This window comes from Ictidomys tridecemlineatus, chromosome 10 (genome assembly GCF_052094955.1).
Source record: "Ictidomys tridecemlineatus isolate mIctTri1 chromosome 10, mIctTri1.hap1, whole genome shotgun sequence".
NCBI classification, from domain to species: domain Eukaryota; kingdom Metazoa; phylum Chordata; class Mammalia; order Rodentia; family Sciuridae; genus Ictidomys; species Ictidomys tridecemlineatus.
The window spans coordinates 138,504,085-138,527,756 of NC_135486.1; the positions used below are offsets into that span (position 1 = coordinate 138,504,085).

Consider the following 23,672-nt stretch of genomic DNA (forward strand, 5'->3'; position numbering starts at 1 on the left):
CCTGTCTCTAAATAAAATACATAATAGGGTGGGGATGTGGTTCAGTTGTCAAGTGCCTGAGTTCAATCCCCAGCACAAAAAAAAGAAAAAGAAAAACCCAAAACCAAAAAAAAATAAACTCCAAAATTAGTTTTTAAGAGGCTTCTTTGTGAGCCCAGGGACATGGGATGCAATACAAAACTCATTTCAGTTTCAATCCTCTCACAGGCATTGGGCAGAGGATGGGCCAGAGTCACCTACACCATAATCTTGTTGCTGTGAACACTAGATTGACCACTAGGATGTAAACATTTTCCTGATTCCAAAGTTAACCAGCAACTGTTACCACTTACTGTCCACTTAATGTCTGAGGGGGTTACTATAAAGTTGTTCTCCTAGTTCCTCAAACACCCCCATGGTGGGTTCAGGGTAAACCTGGGTAAGGATGGCAGTAGGAGCTCCAAAGGCTAGAAGGGCTCCTCTTCAAGCACAGGGCAGGAGCAGAGTTCAGGGCCCAGGTGCCTCTGCTCTGCTCTGCTCTGAATGCTCTATGGACTGGGCTAAATCACTTACCCCACTTACCTTTTTCTACCTTACAGGCCAAAGGAGTGAATCCATTTAAACAATTTGCATATATTATAATGCTTTTTCTATGTCTTCACTTTGTTGTCTATATCAGGAAGGCAGAATTTGGCAAGCTCACTTGAGGTCAAGGCTAAGGCCCAGGGCTCCTTGCTGGGATTGTTCCTCAGTGCCCCCAAACCTCACAGAGGCCTCGTGCCAACACTTCTAAGCCTTCTCCAGGTTCTTCCTGATCCCTTAAAAACCTACCACACCAGGTCCTCCCCATGCTAGGCAAGCACTCTACTAAGTTGCACCCCCAGCCCCCTGACATTTTCTAAATCAAAGTGTTCAGTAGCCATCAGCTCCCTATGAAACTTTGTTTAGTGAAATCAGTCAATAAGATTCCTACTAACTCCTAAGAAGATTGAAGCAAGCTGAAAGCATTGTTTATGGACAATTTAGGTAAACTGCAAAGCATCCCCATCACTCTTCAAGGTTCTTTGGAGTATACTTTGGGTGTAACCTTCACTCAAGTTATCTTTCATTCAACTAATTTGTTTCCCCATCCTTGACTTCTTATTATTCATAATGGAATCATACATGATTAAAAATGTGTAATTAACAGTAACTTCTGTTAGGAGGCCACTACATCTTTTCAGGCCCAGGTGAACAGACTTTATTCTCATTCCTACATGCCCCCACGTATGAGTCTGCTACAGTATTGAAACTGTACCTCCACTTCCCAACCCATTATTCTGTGTCAAAACATTTCCTGGTTACACAGTGGATACCAAATGTACAATCACTGCCCTAATGAGGTGTTTGTTCTAAACAGCAGCTTATTTTGCAGTGCAGTGCTAAAACTACATTGTTGTTCAAATGAAACCTTTGGTTTAATTGTATAGCAATCAGAAGACACAGAAGCCAGGCACCATGGCACATGCAGGTAATCCTCGATGTGGGAGACTGAGGCAGGATAACTGAGAGTTGGAGGCTAGCCTGGGCGTCTTAGTGAGACCCTGTCTCAAGTTAAACCTACCAGAGAGCTCAGGAGAGCTCTGGAGAAGCAGCAGCTTTGGTAAAGCATGCCTTCCGAGGCATCTCATTCGATTCCAGCTCTTTAAGGGTAGAAGTTCAAAGAGAGCATCAAACACATATTTAGTCCAATTACAACTGAGTATCTCCAGTCTTTCAGGGACGAGCTGCTGAGCTAACACTAAGGATCATTAGCCAATCCGAACCATGTTTGAATCCAAGCAGTTTTACCAGCTTTTATTATAAACACCAGCACATTTTAAGTTCCCTCTTTTTGATCACAAATATAGGACTTTTTTCTTCTCTTCTTAAGTATACAGCATGAGACACAGCATCTGGGCTCTCCAGTTCTTACAGAAATTTCCTTAGGATTAGTATCCACAGCCCCACACCCTTGACATTGATTGCTCAGAACAGTTGCATAGGATGCAGACTCCAAAGAGGATGAGGTTGGTACATAAGTTTTAAATTCCAGGATAACCTGAAAAAGATAACCCCATTGCCCATTAAAAGGCTGCATGTCAGAGAGCACCACCTTCTGAGCAGGGGCTGGGAGTGGCTCCTCCAGGTCTCCAGATCCGCTTTTTGTTTGTACACAGGGCTCAGGGCTTCCCTCTCTGGTGGAAAAGGAAATCTGAAGAGGACTTTGAATGTGCAAGGACCTAAGTAAGTTGAGCAAGATGGCAGATCTCCACAGGAGGGCATGCCATCACCATGGTGGGGGGGTTGGTCAGGGGTGTTGGATGGGCGATTTTATCCTTACCTGATTAATTCACATCATTAAAACTTAAGATTGAAACCTGTATGCTATATCTACATTGCACTCTTCCAATTTCTTTGAAATCTTCAAATTGAGATTCCCAAGCCAAAAGTCAAGTATTTTGAAAATACTTCTGTGAACATAAGGGCCACAAAAGGGAACCTATCAGGGCCACAATTTCTAAATCCAACACCACAAACCCTGCTCTTCTCATCTAGACCACTCTTTGATGGATTCCTGGGGGAGAGGGCAGCAGACTAGGTGGTTAATTTTGGCTCCCCTGGGGTTGGTCCTCCTCTTGGATGTCATCCGAGAGCTCATGTCATCTGCTCAGTAAGGGCACAACTGGACCTCGGGGAGGGTGGGACTTGGGTGGCACCTGGCCTGTGTAAAGAAGGCTCTGCTGAGGCCAGATGAGACAGGCTGAAGGACGTATCTGCCCTATGAAATCAAGATTTTAGAGGGGGGCAGGGAATGGGGTCAGGAACCACCCTGAGTCCCTTGAGCACCCTTTTCATCAATTCTGGGATTTGCAGATAGAAACAGGTGGCTACCTGAAGGGCAGGAAGTCCTCCCCACCACCAGGGTGACTGGCTCCAACAGAAGGCAGGACAGGGGAAGTGGGCTGGAAGCAAAGTGCTATTTCAGACCCATTGGTGGACCTCAAGCACGAGTGAAATTCACCTGTGAGCATCAAAAGTTGAGGCTGAGGCCAGGCTGTTTTCTCAGTCTCTGGGAAGGAAGCCCAAGGAGGCTGTTGGCCTGGGATGTTTCCCAGCTACCCCCCCGCATTGCCACCATGAGCGCAGCCCCAGCCTCTCCACTCCGAGCGAACAATCAGAACCATGTCTTACAAAGAACAGACTCCAAAAATATATATAAATAAATAAAAACCTTAAACATTCTTACAGGGATCTTAAAGAACAGAATACATGTTAAAAACTTCAGTAATTTATATCAATTTTAAGCGATACTTTATATACAATGGGGGGAAAAACACATGCATAGTCCAAATACAATGTTGAAAACAGCATTTTCATAACAAAAACCCCAACACCAAGTGTTAATACCATGTACATGAATTCAAGAAGGACCACCCTTTTTGTCTGTTGCACACAGTTTATTTAACAATATGATATAAGAAATGAGTTGGTACTTTACCATTCTATACAGTGATTGAATCTTCTTGAATTTTCTTATTTATAGTAATTATAGCGCTTGCATGATTTACACTAGAATTGCTTTTCCTCATTTCAAGTTTCACATAGAAGAAAGAAAAGAATGCTTCTTCTCTATTAACATTAGCATGGTCTAAGAGAGTGATCATCCCTATTTTTGTCTAAAACCAGTTTTATCAGAGAAACAAAGCAACAATTTCTACATCTGCAAGACAAGAGTTTGGCTTAGGCCAGCATGTATAGATAGATGTGTGTGGGTGTGTACGTGTGTGCACGCCGAGTCAACTCCTATCGTCCAGGGGTAATACTTGGAGACGCCCACAGAGTTCACTATAGAAAAAAAATCTTCCCGCAACATCAGTTATCGGGATACATTATAAGATGCATTATTTCAGGAACCAGTTTCTGAATATTATTTTTCTTCTCACTTTTAAACATAAATGTTTAAAGTCTTGAAAATACAAATAAAAAATATGAATATAATGAACTTGCTTTTCCCATTAAAAAAAGGCATGAGTCACCAGCAATGACGACAAAAAGAATCCAAACAAGCCCCCCTCCCCCCCAAATAAAAAGAAAACAAAAAAAAAAGAAAAACAAAACAAAACAAAAAAAACAAACCAAAAACAGAGAGAGAAAGCGAGAGCGAGAGAGACAGACCAGATATTTAAATCAACTGGTTTTTAACAAAAAAATATATTCTTTGTATTGTTTCTTTAAACATCAATCCACCCTTCCATGGCCTGGAAGTTGCAGTTCCATCTAGGAATAAAAAGAGCCCAGATGCCTGGATTTTCAGTACAAAAGGTCCAAGAACATGAAAGGGACAAAAAGTGATGCTCTCATAATGCTACAAACCCTCCACAAACTTTTCTAGCGTGTCTCCCGTGGTGTCACCAACCAGGGAAAGTTCGCTGGATAGTGCGCTCCTGTTGGGGGTGTTCAACTGGGGGAGCATTGCACTCTGTTCGGGGTTCCCCAGGTGTCCCTGATCCATGGAGCTGGCCATGGTGACTGCGAGTCCAGGGTGGGGGGAACCAGTCTGGGGTGAGACATGGTGTGGTGAAGGCTGGGGCTGTATCCGTGGTGACGGGCTGGAATGTGGAGGCTGGGACTGGGGTCGCGGAGACTGGACAGGGGCTGGAGACCGCACCTGGTTACTAAGGGATGTGGCGATCTGTTGGCCAGGGAGGTGCGAGGCCTGAGGCTGTCCTGAGAGCATGTGCTGCTGGGGGCTCATGGGGTTCGGTTGGCCTGGGGACCCAATCTGCTGCTTCATCTGTTGCTGCTGTAGAATCCGCTGCTGCAGGGCCTGCTGGATATTTGGGGTGCTGTCTGCCCCCAGCCCAGGTTGCCCCATCTGGCTGAGCTGTCCCATCTGAGCGGCCATCTGGCCCATGGAGCTACCCTGGATGGGGAGATGTTGCTGCATGCGCTGCTGCTGCATGGCTGGAGCGTAGCCTCCAGGTCCTTGTGGCTGCTGGAACTGGCCATGCCCAGTCATGCCCCCAGCCATGGTGGCATTGCCTTGCTGCTGCTGCTGCTGCTGCTGTTGCTGCTGTTGTTGCTGCTGCTGCTGTTGCTGCTGTTGTTGGAGCAACTGCCGCCTCAGCATCTCTCGGTACTGTGGATTCATACTTGCCATGTTGGGGTTGTGTCCTGGGTTCATGATATTCAGAGCCTGGCCCTGGGGGTTCAGGCCTCCCATTGCCTGCTGCTGTGGAGGCACACCAGGCCGTGGCACACCAGCTTGCATTGCGTTCAGGTTCTGCATGCCAGGCTGCTGGTGCATGCTGGGCTGGGGCTGCATGCCAGGCTGGGGCTGCATGCCAGGCTGATTGGCCACATACTTGGCTGTGCGCTGTTTGATGAAAGCTGCCATTAGCTGGGGGTTCGACTTGAGGATGTTCAGCACCTGTTGCTGCTGCTGAGGGGAGCTGGGAGACTTCAGGGTCCGCAGTAGGTCTTGCAAGGCGCTGGGAGAGATGCTCCTGGGTGGCTGCACACTGGGCATTCGAGGCCCAGCTACAGCTGCCTGAGCCTGCATGGACATCACAGGCCTGGGCATGCCTGGCATTGGCTGCTGCTGGGGGATGGGTGCCTGTTGCCACTGCCCAGGTGGCATGCTAGGCATGACAGGCCCACTGACCTGGTTGGGTCGGGGCACATTCAAGCCTACAGGGGCCATTTGGCTCCCTGGGGTTCCCATGCTTGTGCGCCCTGGGGGCATGCCATTGTTGATGTTCACTCGGTATAGGTGCTGCTGCTGTTGGGCCTCACGTTCAATCTGCCGGGCTGCTTCCACTGCTGCAGGTGGGGGCTGGGCTGGGGGTGGGGGGGCCTGTACTTGGTTGGTGGGCTTCCCAGCAGATACCGTTGTAGGGGGCTGAGTCCGGGCCACATTGGGGAAGCCAGCTGGTGACATGCTCACAGGTGAGGGCTGGGGCTGGGCAGGGGGCTGTGGTGTCTGGGGTGTGCTGGGCTGCTGTGTGGGGGTCCCAGGTGGTGCTGAGGTAGGAGAAGGCAAACTCTGCTGAGGCACATTGCGGGTGTTCATGGTGGCCATCCTCCGGCGCATGAGCTGGGCCTGCTGCAGGCGGTGCTGGATCTGCTGCTGGCGGAGCTTGTGTTTAATGTTGAGGCAGAAGGGCACGGGGCATTTGTTCTCTTGGCAGTGTTTGGCATGGTAGCAGCAAAGAGCAATGAGCTGCTTGCACACTGGGCAGCCTCCATTGGTCTTGCGCTTACAGCCCTTGGTGTGCTGCACGACCCTCTTCATCTTCTGGCAGGATGGCAGTGAGCAGTTGGCATTGCGGCACTGGCAAGCATGCACCAGGGACTGGATGCAGCGTTGGATGCTCAGGCGCCGGGACTCCTGGGGGCTCTTGGACTGTGGCTCACCCTGGCTGCTGCCCTCATCATCCAGGCCCAGGCCCCACTTCACCATCTTGTGGGTGTGGCTCTTTGTGTTGTAGCAGTTGATGCAAAGATCATAGTCCTGCAGACAAGGAAAGGAAACAGGCTGGCATCAACACAGGGCCCACCATGACCAGACATTCTGGCTGTCCCTCCCCACGCTAGTGTCTGCATGAGGTTCCCAGGCAGTGGACACCTGTCCCCTTCCTGTCTTGCTTCCTCTGCTGTGGGAAAAACATCAGGTCCTGCTGCATCCCTCCGACTCCCACACCCAGACTGTGAACACTGCAACAATTCCTTCCACACTCCACCAGAGACCATGAGACCTCTTTCCCAGGAAGGCATGAGTGCCAAGTGGTCCTTCCCAACACAGAAGCCCAAGTGACTGAAAACTGCATGCACCTGAAAACAGAGAATAAAGCACTAAATCTGAAGAATATAGCCCCAGTATTAGGAAAGTAGAAAGAAGGCGAGAAGGTGGGAGGAGGTTGGTAAAGAGAGGCACTCAGAGGTAGGCAAAGGAGGGGCCAGGCATGCACATGGGTAACCCCAGCCCTGCCAAGGCAAGCTGCCCACATGGCAGTGACTGTGGGCCATTCTGGGAGGAAGTGCAGGTGGAAAGCATGGCATCAGTGACTCTTTAGAAAGGGAACCAGAGGGCCCAGCATAGTCTGACCTACCAGCCCACCAAGGGGCAACCAGTGAGCCTGTCCATGGAGTCCATTAGGGACATGAGAGGAGGGGCTCATGTTCCTGACCCAAGGTGCCCAACCTGCCAGCAGGGCAGAGGACATCCCTGATCTCTTAGCAAGACTAGAGCTGGAGTCACAAGGAGGCAAAGAGATCTGAATTACCATAGGACCAAAGTACCCCACTGCCCCTTCCAAACTTGCCCAACCAAAACCATAGGCTGCCCTGGGGGTACCGTAGCTGTACTAGACATAGAGTAGGAGCCAGTGAAACACAGGGAAGAAGACAGCAAAGCCTTTGCGTCCCGACGGGCTCCTTGTGCTGGAAGGGTCAGCAGAAACACAGCTGGGCAAAGATACCAACAGTGACCTGTGTGTGCTCAGTTGGAACTCTGTGCTAGCTGCTGGAGAAGGGAAGGAAGTAGTGGGGCCTACCTCACACACAGTACAGTGCCAGCGGGTCTCTACATGGTGTTTGCACTCGTTGCAGGTATAGACAAAGCGGTCCTGGCCCTGGGTATGCAGCTCCACCAGCATGCACAGTGTGGACCACTTGGAGCGGCGCAAGGAGGAGAACTCCCAGTGCTTGTCTCTGGCCAAGGTGAGGAAGGCATCACGTCCATCCATGAGGTCGCAGCTGAGCAGGGGATCAGGGTCCACGATGGGGGGCAGGGTGTTGATGACAGGCCCAGCATGTAGGTGAATCACAAAGAAGACCTGCAGAGAGGAGCTGCATTAGCCTCCCCTCCACCTGCAGAATAGCCAGGCAGCAGAGCCCAATGCCTGCTTAAGGGCCCTACTTCATGGGATGGAACAGAATTGGTGACAAGTACCAACTAGCCAGTTCTGCTCTCTATGAGTAGCCCTCCTCCCTTCCACTGTAGACCTACACAGGGTACCTGGAGATAGCCGGCCTTGAGCCCTCTCCATCTCCTGGCTAGAGGCAGAGCTGCTGCTTCATCTGGTCCCTGAGCATCACCAATACCACACCCACAGCCTGTGCCACTACCTCATTTTTTTTTTTTTTTTAGTTATAGATGGACAGAATGCCTTTATTTTATTTTTATGTGGTGCTAAGGATAGAACCCAGTGCCTCACACATGCCAGACAAGCGCTCTGCCCCTGAGCTACAGCCCCAGCCCTGTGCCGCTACCTCTTTGTGCTTCTCCATGGTAGCATAGAGCTTCTGGGACAGGTCGTTGGACACATTGGGCATGCTGGGCTTCTTCTTGTTGGCGCGGCTAATGCTACTTTTGTTCTTGTTCGTCTTCTTGTTGTTCTTTTTCTTGGCATTCTTGCTGTCACCCTGACTGCCCTGCAACCACAGGTAAAGTTATCAGACCAGCTTCCTCTCCCACACTTGGTACTAACACCCAACTCTCAGGCCATAGGGCTCCAGGAAACCCAGCCTAAGGAGGGAATGCTGGGCAGAACCAGTCTTCAGAGAGAAAGGTGGTGAGGATGGGAGCAGAACCTGTACTCAGCCAGGCCTGGCCATGTCACATGTAGTGCCACGTACCTCTCAAGGGAGAGTGGACCGGGAAAGCTAGTTCAAGATTTAACAAAGGAGGAGGGAGCATTTCCCACTGCTCCCCACTGTTTCACTGGACACTAAATTGCTATACCCCAGCTTGCACTCCCCAGTCTTTTCTGTGCCTGCAAAAGGGCTCTGAACAGTCAAAGCAGGTAAGTCTTCAACAGAAGGGTGTGAAGAAGGAAAAAAGCCATGTTGGAAGGAGCAGGAATTCTCATGAATCTCCTCCAAGTCCCATTTAAGGCCCACATGCTCTATCACTGAGCTTCATCCCCAGCCCAGAACCTTCATTTTTTAACAGGTGGGAGGGGATGGAGAGTCCTCAGGGCCTCACTAATTTTCCAAGGCTGGCCTTAAACCTGCAAGGCTATTTTTGAACTTTGATCCTCCTATCTCAGCCTCAGAAGTTCCTGGGATTTCAGGTGTGCACCATTGCACCCAGCTTCAGAACTTATTTTAAGAGCAAAGCAGCATTCTACCCTAAGTGTTAGTCATAAATAAAATTATGGACATCCTCAAGATGTCCCTGAGGAAGGCAAATCCTTGCCATCATGTTTAAACTCCACATAAAGAGAACAGCAAGTCCATGCTTCAGCACCTGTGGCACCTTGCCCTCCAACCATGTGTGCGTCCCTGGTACATGGCCAGGGATGGCCCAGGGATAAGCCCCTCTCTACCTCCACGCTCTGAACAACTTTGCTGCCATCAAACCAGATGCTTCCCTGGCTGGGATAAAGCTTGGCCTGCGATATTCCCCAGAGCCTACCTCCTATGGCAACAAGGCTCTCCTGCAGGAACTCAGCAGTCAGGGCTCTGATTCTAACCAGGCACCATAACCTCCCAAAGTTGGGCCCAAACCAGATCACCTGGTTTCTCCTGCACTGAACTTTGAAACCTGCCAGACTTTCCAAGGTCAGCCCAAGTATAGACTTCACCCTAAGGTGAAGAGACTTCTAAGAACCGAGTCACCAAACCCTGATGTGGACCACCTATGCTCCAGAGAAAGGCCAGCCTCTGTCAGTCTAGTGTCAGGAGGTCAGAAAATGACAAGAGTTCTAGAGCTCTTGTTGGGAACCACCAGGACAAAAGCCTGTGTGTCTCCTGGTCAACACTCTGTTCTGTAGAGACTGAGGGCTGGCAGGCCAACAGCATAACCAAGTTGCACATGGCCTATCACAAAGCAACCATGCAACTGAACACAGTACATTTCCTTCACTGTCTAGAAGGCTCTTCCTCTGCATCTTGTGTGGTGGGGGTCTGAGCTCCCATGTCACCTGTGTGACAGCACCCCAGACCTCCTACCCTAGCCCCTGTACTTTCACTACTTCTCAGAGCTCTCTCACCACTGCAGCAGGAGCCACGCTGGGTTCAGAAGGATAATTATCAGTGAACAGGCTGAGCACAGGAAGGCAAAGGAAGAGCTGCCACAAAATGCAGAAACAAGGTTCTCCTGGTTAAGTAACTTCTGTGTACCTCTGCCTGCCTTCCTAGCTCCCCAACAGGACACCTTCCCTTCTCCTCTCTGGATCTAACTCCCATGTTCCATCCCTGCTCCCGGAGCATCCTTTGTGTAAAGACCTCGGGCAGATCCCCTACCATAGGTGGTGACATCCTGAGCCCATGAGTCGAAGACACCATCACAGAAATAACACAATTGCAAATGTGTGCTTCCTGGCCTGCTACTTAGCATGCCTGGGGCCTGCTAGGGCTGGGGTCTTGGGGAGGGCCTGCACCTCGGGGGTCTCGCTAGCTGCCGTGCTCTCCTCTTTCTTCCTCTCTTCTTCTTCTTGTTCTAGTTCCTTAATGCTCTCTTCCAACACATTGGGCCAAAAATCTCCTTCAAAATAGGGCAACTCCTTGGCACTTGTGAGCCTGTCTTCGGTTGCTTGTTTGAAGATGTCCTGGGAGAAAGCAAAGCACAGCAGTGAGAGGACAGCCCTTAGGCCCCTGGGAACCAGGCACACCAGCCACTGATAGGACCGGACTGCACTGCTGAGATCTACTATAGACACCTCTGCATTTTCTTTCTACACTGCCAAGTTTTTGCTTTTCAATCTTTTTACATGTGTCTGTGGTGCTGGGGATTGAACCCTACTCGCTACCACTGAGCTAAATCCTCAGCCCATCTTATTTTGAGACAGGGTCTCACTAAGTTGCCAAGGCTGGCCCTTAAACGTGTGATCCTTTGGCCTTAGTTTCCTACAAGTGTGAGTCACTGTATCTGACTTTGTTTTCTAATTTTAATTTACTTTTTTGTGGTACTGGGGATGAAACCCAGGGCCTTGCACATGCTAGGCAAGTGCTCTACCACAGTAGTATATCTCCGGCCCCATTTTCTTTTCTTTCTTTTTTTTTTTTTTAATATTTATTTTTCAGTTTTAGGTGGACACAATATCTTGATTTTACATTTATGTGATGCTGAGGATCGAACCCAGTGCCCCATGGATGGTAGGCGAGCATTCTACCACTGAGCCACAACTCCAGCCCCTCCCATTTTCTTTTTTAAAATTTTTTCTTCTATACAGGGTAAAAATGGGAGTTCATAACCCACTTGAATCAAAGTGTGAAATATGATATATCAAGAACTATGTAATATTTTGAACAACCAACAATAAAAATTAAGAAAAAAAATTTTTTTTCTTCTATTTATTTTTAGTTTCCTGGCCCCATTTTTCTAATATTTTTATGTGAACACAATTATAATGCACATAAGCACAAGAGGAAAACACAAAAATGAATTTCAATCAGCTATGAAAAGCACAAAACCATTGGTACCTTATAGTCATGAATGATCCGCTCTGCAAACGCCTTGTCCAGCATCTTCTTATACCACTCCTGCAGTCGTTTTGGTTTGGGGATTTTTTGATCAGGGGGGTGGCAATGGAAGATGTAGTCATCTCCTTCACTTGGGGGACAGGCCCAGATGTGTCCTGTTACATACCTGCAGGACACAAGCATCAGTGTAATAGGCCCTACCTTCAAGGAGTCATAGCTAAGGATCAAGAGCCAAAACAAGGAAAGAAATAATTACAAAGGAAGAATAAAGAAATTACCATAATGCTTATGGTGGAACCTGTGAGAGACCTAGGTTCCAAGCCAATGTGCTGGGGGTGGGGTGGGTGGTAGGTTATCACTTATGAATTCAAGCCTGGATGTGGCCCTGAAACACTTTGCTCTCAGAGATGTTCACAGGAAGAGGACCAGTCATGGCCCTGATCACCTCATCACAGAGCCTCGAAGCAAGTCAAGGCACACAAAGGAGTACATCACGTGTGTGCTGTGCTTTCTGCTTATGTCCTCAGCGCACCGGAAAGGCAGCTCAGTTGAGTATTTCTAAGGGGTTACGGTCAAATCACATTCATTCTAAGACATTTTTTTTTTAAAAGTTGTAGATGGATTCATTTTATTTATATTATTTTTATATGGTGCTGAGGATTGAACCCAGTGCCTCACACTTGCTAGGCAGGCACTCTACACTGAGCCATAACCCCAGCCCCTGTTTAAGACATTTTGATCATCTAGATAGCTCTAACCTTTTCAAGTTTGGGGAAAGAATGTGATAGATCTGTAATGTAAAAGTCAAAGTACTGCAGAAAGAAGTCAGACATAAGGGACACTGTACTGTAGGGTATCATTCCTATGCGATATCCAGAAAACACAAATTACAGAGGCAGGAAGTAGATTAGTGGTTGCCTAGGGCAGAGGTGGGACAGGGATTAACAGCAAAGGGGCGCAGGGATCTCTTGGAGGGGATGGAAACATTCTAAAACTGATTTATGTTGGTGGCTGCAATATTCAGTAAAGTCACCCAAAGCCAATAACTTGTAAACGTGAAATAAGCAGATTTTTGTGATATATAATCATGCCTCGATTAAGGGGAAAGAGAATGAAAAGCAAGCGAAAGCAGGCAAAGAGCTTAAATTGTCTCCTCTTGAAGTCAGACATACATGCTTCCAAAAGCACTTTAAAGGAGGCTTGGAAGACTTCTGAATTGTAATATGACAAATAAACACACACACACACACACACACACACAAATTTAGGTGAAAAAACTCATTATTTCACAAGATACACATGCAGGAAAAAACAAAAAGTTTTTATTGGTTCTGAATAATTTAATCCTTACCCCAATTTCTTCACATATTCTAGGTATCCAATAAGGATCTCGTGGTAAACAGCTGTCCGGAGGCATCGCGGCCGGAAGAAATGAATACTGTCCAGATAAGATATGTAAACACGCCTGCAGGGGTACATTTTAAATTTAGGATCGCAAAGAAACACCAGCATCCAAAAACATTTTCATAAAGGCTTTGTTTTGTTTTGTTTTTGCAGTACTGGGAATTCATCAGGGCCTTGTGTATGCTAGGCAAACACCCTACCACTGAGCTATATCCCTAACTCTTTTTAAAAAAATTGAGACTAGTCTAATGCCCATGCTGGCCTCTAACTTTGAGATCCTCCAGAGTTAACGGGATTATAGGTGCACATCACTACTCCTGGTGATGCTATTTTGACAGAATGGGATAAAATCCCTACCATAGACCCTGTTGCCAACCAAGGAAACAGTTATCATTTTCTGCTGCCAACAGAAAGGATGGCATCCCTACCCAGGCAGAGCCAAGGAAGAACTAAGGCAAACTTGGGAGACAACTGGCAGGTCCCTCTCACCAACATTCTTTTTTTTTTTTTTTTTTTAATTTTTTCAATATTTATTTTTTCAGTTCTTGGCGGACACAAAATCTTTTGTTTGTATGTGGTACTGAGGATTGAACCCGGGCTGCACGCATGCCAGGCGAGCGCGCTACTGCTTGAGCCACATGGCAGCCCTCACCTATATTCTTGACTAAACCTGTACCAACTTCACTTGAACAGGTACATCCAGGTGCCCCCATGTCCGGGTAGGATGGAGAAGACAGTAAGACAAAGGCCCATGTGCACTCACAACCCAGACACGTGCCATGGTCATCAAGACCCTTTGATTCCCACTAGTTTAGAGAAAAAAAAAACTAACTGGTTTGGTTAGTTAACTGTGGCTTATTTAAATCTAGTACTGAAGAACACATGCTCTCTAAGGAACCTGAGCTTGGTCTGTGTGCATACAACATTCGAGCAATGCACTTCTTTAGAAAGGAGATGGAAGGCTACCTTGTGTTTGGCGGGGGACAATCAGAGCCGTACTCCTGGACGTGCATTCCAAAAAAGCACACATCCACTCCATCGATCTCCTCGAAAGCAAAGAGTGCTTTGGTTCGATAGGGGAAAGACTCAGACATTTCTCCAGAATCCACAAACCTAGAAAGAAAGCCAGACCTGGTGTTTAAAGACATTCTTGTCTATGAGGCGCTGCTGATCTAATCTGGTCAGGACAGTGAAGGTCCAACCACCTCTGGGACTGGTCAGAGAACCCTCCTGACCTGACCACCTGGCTATAAGCCAGTTCTTCCTGACCCTGCTTCCTGGACCAGGAAACCCCTTCCATAGAGGGAAGCCTGGCCAAGCAGATGTGAGGACTGCTTCAGCAGGGTTTAGGAAGTGAGCACACAAACCTTGACTTCATCCCAGGTTTGACCTCCACAGTCTTGTCTGAGCTGGCCACTACTCTGACAAAAACCTCCCCAGCTTCAGGGTGATTCTGGCGCCGCAAAAACTTGTTCACTCGGTCTTCTAAGTGGTTTCCCAATCTTGTGGTCTGCAGTCCTAGAAGCCCAGAAGGAGCAGGTAAAAGGATCAGAGAGCAGCTGAGACCACAGAATCCGCTTCTCCCACTACCACCTGAGGCTCTCCAGGGTTAACATCTTATTTGAGATATGTGTGCTTATGAGGGAAAGTAGACTGTGAAGTCTTAGGGTGTTTACCTGCCCAGATGTTTGTTTCCATTCTTTTCTAAAAGGCAAAGAATCATAGACACAGCCTGAATCTGTCGAGGACTGTGAGGAGAGGATGGAGAGAGCCAGACCTGAGAAGGAGCGAGGCTGCACCCTCCTTGTCTCCTACCCCAGGTACTGGGAGGCTACAGCTTGCGTGACAAGCCCTGCTTTGGCGTTGTGTGGAAGGCCAGCTTCAAACTTGTCTCCCATGGATGTCAACAACAGGCTGCTTCCTGCCCCAGAATCAAACTTGAAGAATTCTTAACAGCAAATGGGAACACAGCACACTTTCCGGATAGGAATGGTGTAAGTATGTTCAGTAACTAAGCCTCCCAGCTCTATTACAGTCCAGCTCACTGCAGTCTAAACAGGACGCCAACATTCTGGGGCCCACTAGTCAAGCGTCAGTCAAGAAATTGTTTTATGAGTGCTCCGATTACTTAGAGGGAGGCAGGATGGGCACCAGGTCAGGACCCACTCTGGTCCCAGTCTACCATCTCCATGACGAAGCCTGTACTGGGTGGCTTCTCTCCTTCCCTCTCCACACCAGGGACACCCCTCATGTGGCCACTGTGATAGGAACAACCAGAGGTAAAACAGCAGTCAACATAGGGGAACTGGTCAAGAATAGACAGAATAGGACCACATAGTGAAACATTCATGGTGATTACTTATAGGTGATGAATTTTTTTAAAAGTTTTTATTAGTTGTAGTTGGACACAACACCTTTATTTTATTTTATTTATTTATTTTTATGTGGTGCTGAGGATCAAACCCAGCGCCTTACACATGCTAGGGGAGCACTGTACTGCTGAGTCACAACCCCAGCCCCAGGTGATGAATTTTTTTTGTTTTGTCCTGTCCATGAGTGCTGCGGATTGAAGCCAGGGCCTCATGCATACTAAGTGTGTACTCTACTACTGAGCCAAGCCCCTGAATGATGAAATTTTAAAGCTTTCTTCTTTACTGACTTTTCAATATTTTCTGCATTAGTGAGAAATGTAAAAAGTAAAACCTATTTGGGATCTTAGAAAGTTTCTTGCTAAGAACAAGAAATACCTGGAAAATTTAGACTATTTCATTTTTTTCTAAAATAAGCCTATCAATAATGGTGCTTTTTGGGTATGTAAGTTATATATAAATAAATAATTTTAAAAAAGCTTGGAATGGTGGCACACAACTGCAATCCCAGCAGCTTGGGAGGCTGAGGCAGGAGGAGTACAGGTTCAAAGCCAGCCTCAGCAATTTAGCAAGCTGTAAGCAATCTAGTGAGACCCTGTCTCAAAAAATAAAAAGGGCTGGAGGGCTGGGGAAATGGCTCAGTGCTCCTGGGTTTAGTCCCTTGTACTGAAGGGGAAAGGAAAAAAAAAAAAAAAAAAAAAACATGGAACAAGAGCTGGGGTTGTAGCTCAGTGGTAGAGCACTTGCCTTGCATGCATGAGGCCCTGGGTTCGATCCTCAACATCACATTAAATAAATAAAGAAAGAAAAAACATGGGACAATAAAAATGTATAAAGTTATAAAAATGAGGAAAATGGCTTGAAGGTCTATTTTATTCTTTGATGAACTTCTACACTTCACATGGGCTATGAGAGTTTGAGACCCTGTACTTGGCATCCCCTAGTGGTTGAGAACCATCTGATAGGTTGAGATGTGAGTACAAAGGAACTCAAGAGCCAACTGCCCAACCTGCTGAAGCCCTTGAAGGAAACCCACAAATTCTCACACTGCTGCTGAGCAAGATATGTCCCTCATGAGGCAGATTCCAGGTCAGACCCACAGCAGCCCTTTCCCAGGAACGAGGACTCAGAATAGCTCTAAGCTTCTGGAGGAAGATCTGCCAACAAATCTCTCAGAATTTACAAAGTTTACTGTCTAAGCTTCCTTAACTTTTGTTGAAAACACAGACTGATCATAAATGCTAGATTCATGTATGGATCAAGCCAAATGACAACTGAGCTCTAAAACCAATGTGTTGAGAGGCACCAAAAGAAGACTAGGGGAATTCATATAAGCTCTACTCCATACCGCCCTGGAGAAAAGTCTCCCATAAACTTACGCTTAGCACTGAATTTGTTTTCTTTTCGAGGTCTGCCAGTTTTCTTCAAGCAGTTGTCACACACAAAGCTGCAAAACAAATAACGGTGTCATCAGATCACATTCCACAGTACCTATTGCTGGACCAAAGAAATGCAGCATCAAAATACACTGATGGGGGCTGGGGTTGTGGCTCAGCAGTAGAGTGCTCGCCTCACATGTGTGAGACCCGGGTTTGATCCTCAGCACCACATAAAAATAAACAAAACAAAACAAAAAAACATTGTTGGTGTATTAAATCCTGTGATTGTAAAAGATGAAGAAACAGAAGGTGCTGATTCTACAACTCTTAAAGCAGGAAAACACTTAGGTTTAGAACCAACTGCCATCTCCCTTAGTGAACTCTAGCTGATAACAATGAACACAACAGTCACTAAGCTGCCTTCCTACCAGCTCCATGCAGAACTGCCCTCCCTTCCCCAGATCATAGGAAATACTCACCCTGAAGGCCAAATGATATCATAGTGCAGGACACAAATCTGATGCATCTTGCGGCCACACTCCTTGCAATCAACGAAACTGGGAGACAAAGAAACAACATAGTCACACCAAGCCACACAGCAGTCGTCTTGGGCATGACCCTATGTGTGCATCCACACCCTCCCTAGGTCACTTTGAACACCCAACATTGGTGCATCTGTCAACTGATCCAGCTGTATTTTAAAAGTTACTATGATAAAGGCAAATTTCACAGGCCAGACATTCTGACATTAATATGCATTTTCAAGATTGACACCTTTTCTAGGTAATTTCACAATATTTAAACTGATACAGGAAATAGAGAACAATATTTTCAGTGTTATGAACACTTGTTCTTAAGAATTTTGTGGATAAAAGCTGAGCACAGAGGTGCACACCTGTAATCCCAGTGGCTCAGGAGGCTGATGCAGGAGGAACATAAGTTCAAAGCCTAAGCAACTCAGTGCGACCCTGTCTCTAAACATAATACAAATTAGGATGTGGCTTTGTGGTCAAGTGCCCCTGGGTTCAATCCCTGGCACAAAATAAATAAATAAATAAATAAATAAATAAATTTATTGATGGGGTGTGTGTGTGTGTGCAGATATAAACAGGAAAGTAGACATATAAGAGCAGCACACTGAGCCTGAGGCGCAGGAGGTAGAAGGCATCCAGTCTGGTGAATGGACAGCTTCCTCTGAGCACACACTGGCATGGAAGAAGGCTGGCCCACACATTCCTCCTTCCCCACAATATCCTATGCAGCCACTGCCATCAGAATTGGGCTCCATCATCTCCGGGAGCTGCCTCCTAAGGAGACCTCTGCAACAAGGTGCTGGGAGGGCAAACCTTCAGGTTTTTCAGGTCTCTCTCTTACTGCCACCCTGGGAGGTCTTAGGGCAGCACAAACTATCTCCAGGCTCTTCTGGAATATGACCCACACCCTTGCCCATGAACGTTAGGCCCCCCATCCTTCATTCTGCCACTGAGTGTGCTGTGTAAGCTTGCAGCCACGGTCTACCCTAACCCTGCCTCTCTGTCCCCATTTTCTCAGGGGGAAAAAGGTCACAAATACAATGCTATGTGCAAGAGTGGCAGCACTGTGACAATGCTGAAGGCTCCCACCCCACCCTACAAGTCTGCTGTTCTGGGCCTTCACTGCTTTCCTTCAGTGCAGCATCACCGTGGCCAGCACCCGCAATCTCCATAACTGAGTTCAGCCCCACGCTGAGGCGCAAGGGGAGGCACAGCAGTAATTCCCTCAATTACTGGGTCATCTCCATAGACACTCCACTCTAAACTCTCCCTCCCACATCAGGAAAGGAAATATTGAAAATATGCCATGTATTCTTGACCTCAGGACATCACTGATGAATTTCATCCCCCCATTACTATAGATTGCCTGGACAGTGCCCCTGCCCTTAGCCCCACAGTGTGGTCTCTCCCACCTGCAACAGTCCTGCTTTAGTTCAGGACTTGACTTGTTGCCTGAGTTGCACGTGAAGTCTCTTAATGAGTTCCCCTTCTAGAGATCAAAATCCTTTCCAGTCAATTCACCTCCCAGATCCAGGTGATTTTTTTGCACCAGAAACCAAAATTTTTCTTCAAAACCTCCCCAGCCATATGGTATGAAGTCTAAATGTCAAAAACAGTATAAATGGCCCTTCTATAAGGACCTTTGCCTCTGTATCCCATGAGGGTAGGCCTTCACTCCCAGGACACCAACCAACCACTCCAGGAGACCTGCAGTTGTACTGGACATCCTGTGTTCTTTGGTTCCTTTGTGTCTAGAATGTTCTGCCCCTCCCCCCAGCACCTGCTTCCATATGACTATCACCTTTTCCAGGAAGTAGACCCTAACTGTGGTGGTGCCACTCTGCCAGACCAGTGCCCCTCACCTTTGACACCACTCTTCCTGCCTCCTGCTGCCTGCACTATGATTCTCTGCTGCTAGACTATTAATAGTTGAAAGGAGGAGCCCCCTCTGTTCATCCACACAGTCCACTGCCTGGCACCTAGCATGTGAATATATCTGAAATTGAAAAGTAAATATAAATTGTAAAGAACTAAAAAACTCTGCAGGGAAGGTAATAATGTGAAAAGGAGGTGGACAATAAGAAATAACCACCCAGTTGTCGTGAAAAGCATACGAGGGTCTTCAAGGGAAGTCTCCACAGGTACCAGCATTTCACCATGGCTACCAATCTGGGTTTTATTTATTTATTTGGCGAAAACAGGATTGAACCCAGGGGCACTCTGTCATTGAATTACATCTCTAGCCCTGTATTTCCAAATGCCTGGATGGGAGGTCTCTTTCACCGTAGTAACTGAGCTCCTAGGAGTGAGGAGATCAAGGGAGGGCAGAACCTGTTTCTGGGCCTTGGATGTGTCTTTATTCACACTTCCCAGAGAATAAATGTGCCTGGAGCCAGTACTCCCCAAGCAACCCCAGACACTGTCCACCCTAAGGTCAGAAAACAGTGGGTATGGTTAAGGCCCTAGGGTGCCCCTCGGCATTCAAATCTGAGTACCTGGGACATATCAAAGTCTCTTTAAAAGCTATTATAAAGCAAATTTTGCAGATGATCATGACAGACACTCAGCTTCCCATTATATTTATTTGTTTATTTTTAGGTACTGGGGATTTAACCCAGGGGTGTTTAACACTGAGTTACATCTTCAGCCCTTTTTATTTTTTGATTTTAAGACAGAGTCCTTGCTTAAGGCCTTGCTAAATTGCTGAGGCTATACTGAGCTTGGGGTCCTCCTATCTCAGCCTCCAGAGTCACTGGGATTACAGGTTATTTTTAGAAAGTGGTTTCTAAGAGGTTTTCTTTCTGAAAACTTCCTCACTAAGTAGTTTTCTGCCTGTGATCTCTAAAGAATCACACTCAATGTATCCTTTTTTCTTCTTTGCTCATCCCTCCCCACCCTACCGCCACCCCATACCGAAGATTGAATTCAGAGTGCTTTTACCACTGAGCCACACTACGATCCTTTTGAAACAATTTAAATTTTGAAACAGGCCCTCACTAAAAGTTGCTATGGCTGGCCTCGAACTTGCAATCCTCCTGTCTTAACCTCTGGAAGTATCTAGGATTAAAGGTGTGTGTCACTCTGCCAGCTTGGTTTCTTGAAGACAAAAATGACCAAATTATTAAAGAGCTCTAAGAGAACCAAAACATCCATCTGATCTTATCATAGTTAAAATTCAACAATTGGAGAACGTGTGACAGAGGCATATCTATTTTGTAAGAGTTAAAAAAAAAATAAAAAGAAAAAGAACTTATTTCTAAAAGATAACTGTACACAAAAATTCTATTTGGGGCATTGTATCTTTAATGTTTTCTCCCACAACCTAATCATAAGGAGTAACTTGCCAGATCTGAAATAAAAATTAAAAGTTAGAAAAACAAAAATAAAGAAAGAAAAAGAAACAAAAAAGGTTATATACTCACGGTTCAGGGTCTAAGGTATCATTTTTCTTCTTTTCAAACTGATCCTTGGAAATTGTCCTTGTTAAAAAAAGAAAAAGAAAAATGTGAATCAACAAACATTTCTCTGTGGAATATAAACTACTGGGTCTGTTCAAATACTAGTGAGTGAACTAAAATCTTTTTTTTTTTTTTTTTTGTGGTGCTGGGGATTGAACCCACCAGGGCCTTATACATGAGAGGCAAGCACTCTACCAACTGAGCTATGTCCCCAGGAGTGAGGAGATCAAGCGAGGGCAGAACCTGTTTCTGGGCCTTGGATGTGTCTTTATTCATACTTCCCAGAGAATACCTGGAGCCAGTACTCCCCAAGCAACCCCAGACACTGTCCACCCTAGAGACAGAAAACAGCTGAAATCTTAAGCAGACATAATGAAGGGATGAAACTTCCACAGAAGTACTGCCCTTTATTTCCCCACATATTCCACTACCACCTACCCTCCATGTATTTTCTTTGTAGGGACTATTTCCTTCCAACTATTATCAGCTTTACTACAAGATTTAATTAAGACTAGTTAATACATGACGACAAAATTGTGTTAAGATTCAAACCTGTTAATTTTCAATCAAATTTGCATAGTGAATGGCTACTGAATTGGACTGACAGCAAAACCAGTTAAACTGAGACATTTCCTTAATACAGCAAGGTCAATGTCTGTGTGAGGTATGCATCTGGGTTTCTACTGTCTTTCTACTAAGATGACTGCAGATGTAGATTACTTCTGATTCAAAGAATTATATGATCTAATTATTGTATTTTTGCTGGTTATTTTATTTTTTAACTGATACACAAAAACTTAAAGAGTTGAAGGCAAAAACACAGAAGTCATACATATTAATGGGGCACCATGGTACAGGGGATTGAACCAAGGGCCTTGCACATTTTAGGCAAGCCCTGAGCTTCATCCCCCAACCCTTTTTTATTTATTTTATTTTGAGAGACTGTCTTCCAACTTGTGATTCTCCTGCCTCAGTCTCCCAGCTGGCTACGATTACAGATGTGCACCACTATCCCTGGCAACCATGCAAATGTCTGATATATATATATATATATATATATATATATATATACACACTAAATGCTGCTTAAATCAGGTTAAACATGTTAGTTCACATTTATCATTTCTTTGTGTGGAAAACTTCCAAAAAAAATCTTTTTAGTTATTTTAAATGTATAGTACACAACTGTTATCCATAGTCACCATATCATGCAATAATACCCCAGAGCTCCTTACTAAAGTGTACCTTGGTACTCCCTCACCCTGCAATCCAATTGTTCATCATGTAATTAGACCAAAGAATTAACAAGCAAGGGAAGTAAAAATAAATTCAATAAGCAGAATTGTAGATGTTTGGGTATCTATGTGGTTTGAGTGGTTGGGCTTGCTGTGTGTGTGAATAATGGCAAGTCTGCATCACTGTAAGTTGTCTCTGCAGTGAAGCCTTCCAGCTTGTGGTGCACAGCCACTCTGCAGCCAGACTTCCAACATGGCCAGAAGCATGGAGGACTAGAGGAGAGAGAACTACAAAGCACTGGCAGGCTATTTGGTATTTTAAGCACAAATGAATTGATCATCCATTTGTGGGCTTCCCCTTTTCTTCCATTTCTGGCTATTCTACCACTACTCAAAAGCATTGGGGAGGAAAACATAAACTCTGTACAGGAATGAATTAGAAAACTCATACCTGTCTACAATTTCCAAAAATGGACCTTGTCAATCATGAGGGGAAATCAATTTCTTCTTCTTCTTCTTTAAAAATTTGTTTAGTTGTAGATGAACACACAGTATCTTTATTTATTTATTTTTGGTTTAAACAATATTTTTATATGGTGCTGAGGATTGAACCCAGTGCCTCATACATGCAAGGCAAGCACTTTACCACTGAGATACAGTCTCAGCCCCAATTTCTTCTTTTTGTACTGAGGACTGGTCCCAGGGGTGCTTCAGCACTGAGCTTTATCCCTCGTCCTTTTATTTTTTGAGAAAAGTTTTTGAGGCTAGTCTCAAATTTGCAATCCTCCTGCCTCAGCCTTCTGAGTTGCTGGGATTATAGGTGTGTGCAACCAAGTTTGGCTTTTCTTTTTTTGACACAGGGTCTTGCTATGTTATCCAGGCTGATCTCAAACTCATGTGAGCTCAAGTGATTCTCCCAACTTAGACTCCTGAGCAACTGGAATTTCAGGTGTGTACCACTGTGCTTGGCTCAAGCAATTTTCTTTACCAGAAGAGATGTATGAAGGTCAAGAGTCCACTGAAGTACAGTGGGAGGCTGCAGTACCCTTGCCTTGAATGGAGGAAGAATGTTTATGGCTGTTTATGGCTAAGACCCTTCCATCTTCAAGTATAAATGTCCACACACACACATACAATTAAATGTGGGCATAGTTAATATGAAAAAACTACACTGAAGTAAAAATGGCACACTCTGGTTTCCCTTTTAATCACAGGCAAGAGGAAAATATGAGAAAATTGTACTTACGTCTGGGGCTGTGAAGGGTCGTCACCCAGGGTCACATTCTCGCCCTGGATCTCTGTGAAACACTTCTCACAGAAATGATACCTGTCAGCAAGAAGGCCATACTTGGGTGAACTGGTCCATCATAACACACAGCCACCCAAGCAACGAAGCCACCAATCAGAGCAGGGCAGAGCACCACGACGAAGGGGGGGCGTTGTTGGTTGATTGATGGGTCAGTGAGGACAATGGAAGGAACAGGGGCAGGTGGGGAAGGGCAGGATTAGAGAACAGGGAAGGGAACAAATAGCACAGACACAGAGGTAAGACGCAAACACGAGACAACACAGAGCAGAAAGCCAAGGCAAAGCATTGATTAGCATTCGGTCTCATTGCACATGTCACAGGCCATCATCACTAACAACGACAGGTTGTCCGGCTCCAAGATGCAAATGCTTTAGAGTTGTTAATGCTAGGATTGCATGGAGCCTAAATTTAGGAATCTGAATTTTGTCATAAAATCAAATATAACGCCAGGGTTTGAGATGGAGCAAAATAGTCTGACAAAAGGCCTTAAAAATCAATTTAAACTGAAATACTTTATTTTTCAAAATAAAAATTTATGCTTGACAGCAATTCAAA

At 45.9% G+C, this 23,672-nt stretch overlaps 1 protein-coding gene across 5 annotated transcripts in view; it reads right to left on the bottom strand.

The window, feature by feature from the left end:
* Positions 1-1,788: 1,788 nt before the first annotated feature.
* Positions 1,789-23,672, bottom strand: part of Crebbp (CREB binding lysine acetyltransferase) — a 132,287-nt gene continuing 110,403 nt past the window's right edge. For all 5 annotated transcript variants that reach the window (XM_078024537.1, XM_078024536.1, XM_078024538.1 and 2 more), the window contains 12 exons: positions 23,055-23,135; positions 20,538-20,594; positions 17,062-17,139; positions 16,583-16,650; positions 14,202-14,352; positions 13,801-13,947; positions 12,782-12,895; positions 11,431-11,596; positions 10,389-10,556; positions 8,275-8,436; positions 7,557-7,838; positions 1,789-6,514 (listed from right to left, as the gene is read on the bottom strand). In XM_078024537.1, coding sequence (XP_077880663.1) covers positions 4,367-6,514; positions 7,557-7,838; positions 8,275-8,436; positions 10,389-10,556; positions 11,431-11,596; positions 12,782-12,895; positions 13,801-13,947; positions 14,202-14,352; positions 16,583-16,650; positions 17,062-17,139; positions 20,538-20,594; positions 23,055-23,135 — 3,622 coding nt within the window. In that variant the 3' untranslated portion in view covers positions 1,789-4,366. The remainder of the gene's footprint in view (positions 6,515-7,556; positions 7,839-8,274; positions 8,437-10,388; positions 10,557-11,430; positions 11,597-12,781; positions 12,896-13,800; positions 13,948-14,201; positions 14,353-16,582; positions 16,651-17,061; positions 17,140-20,537; positions 20,595-23,054; positions 23,136-23,672) is intronic.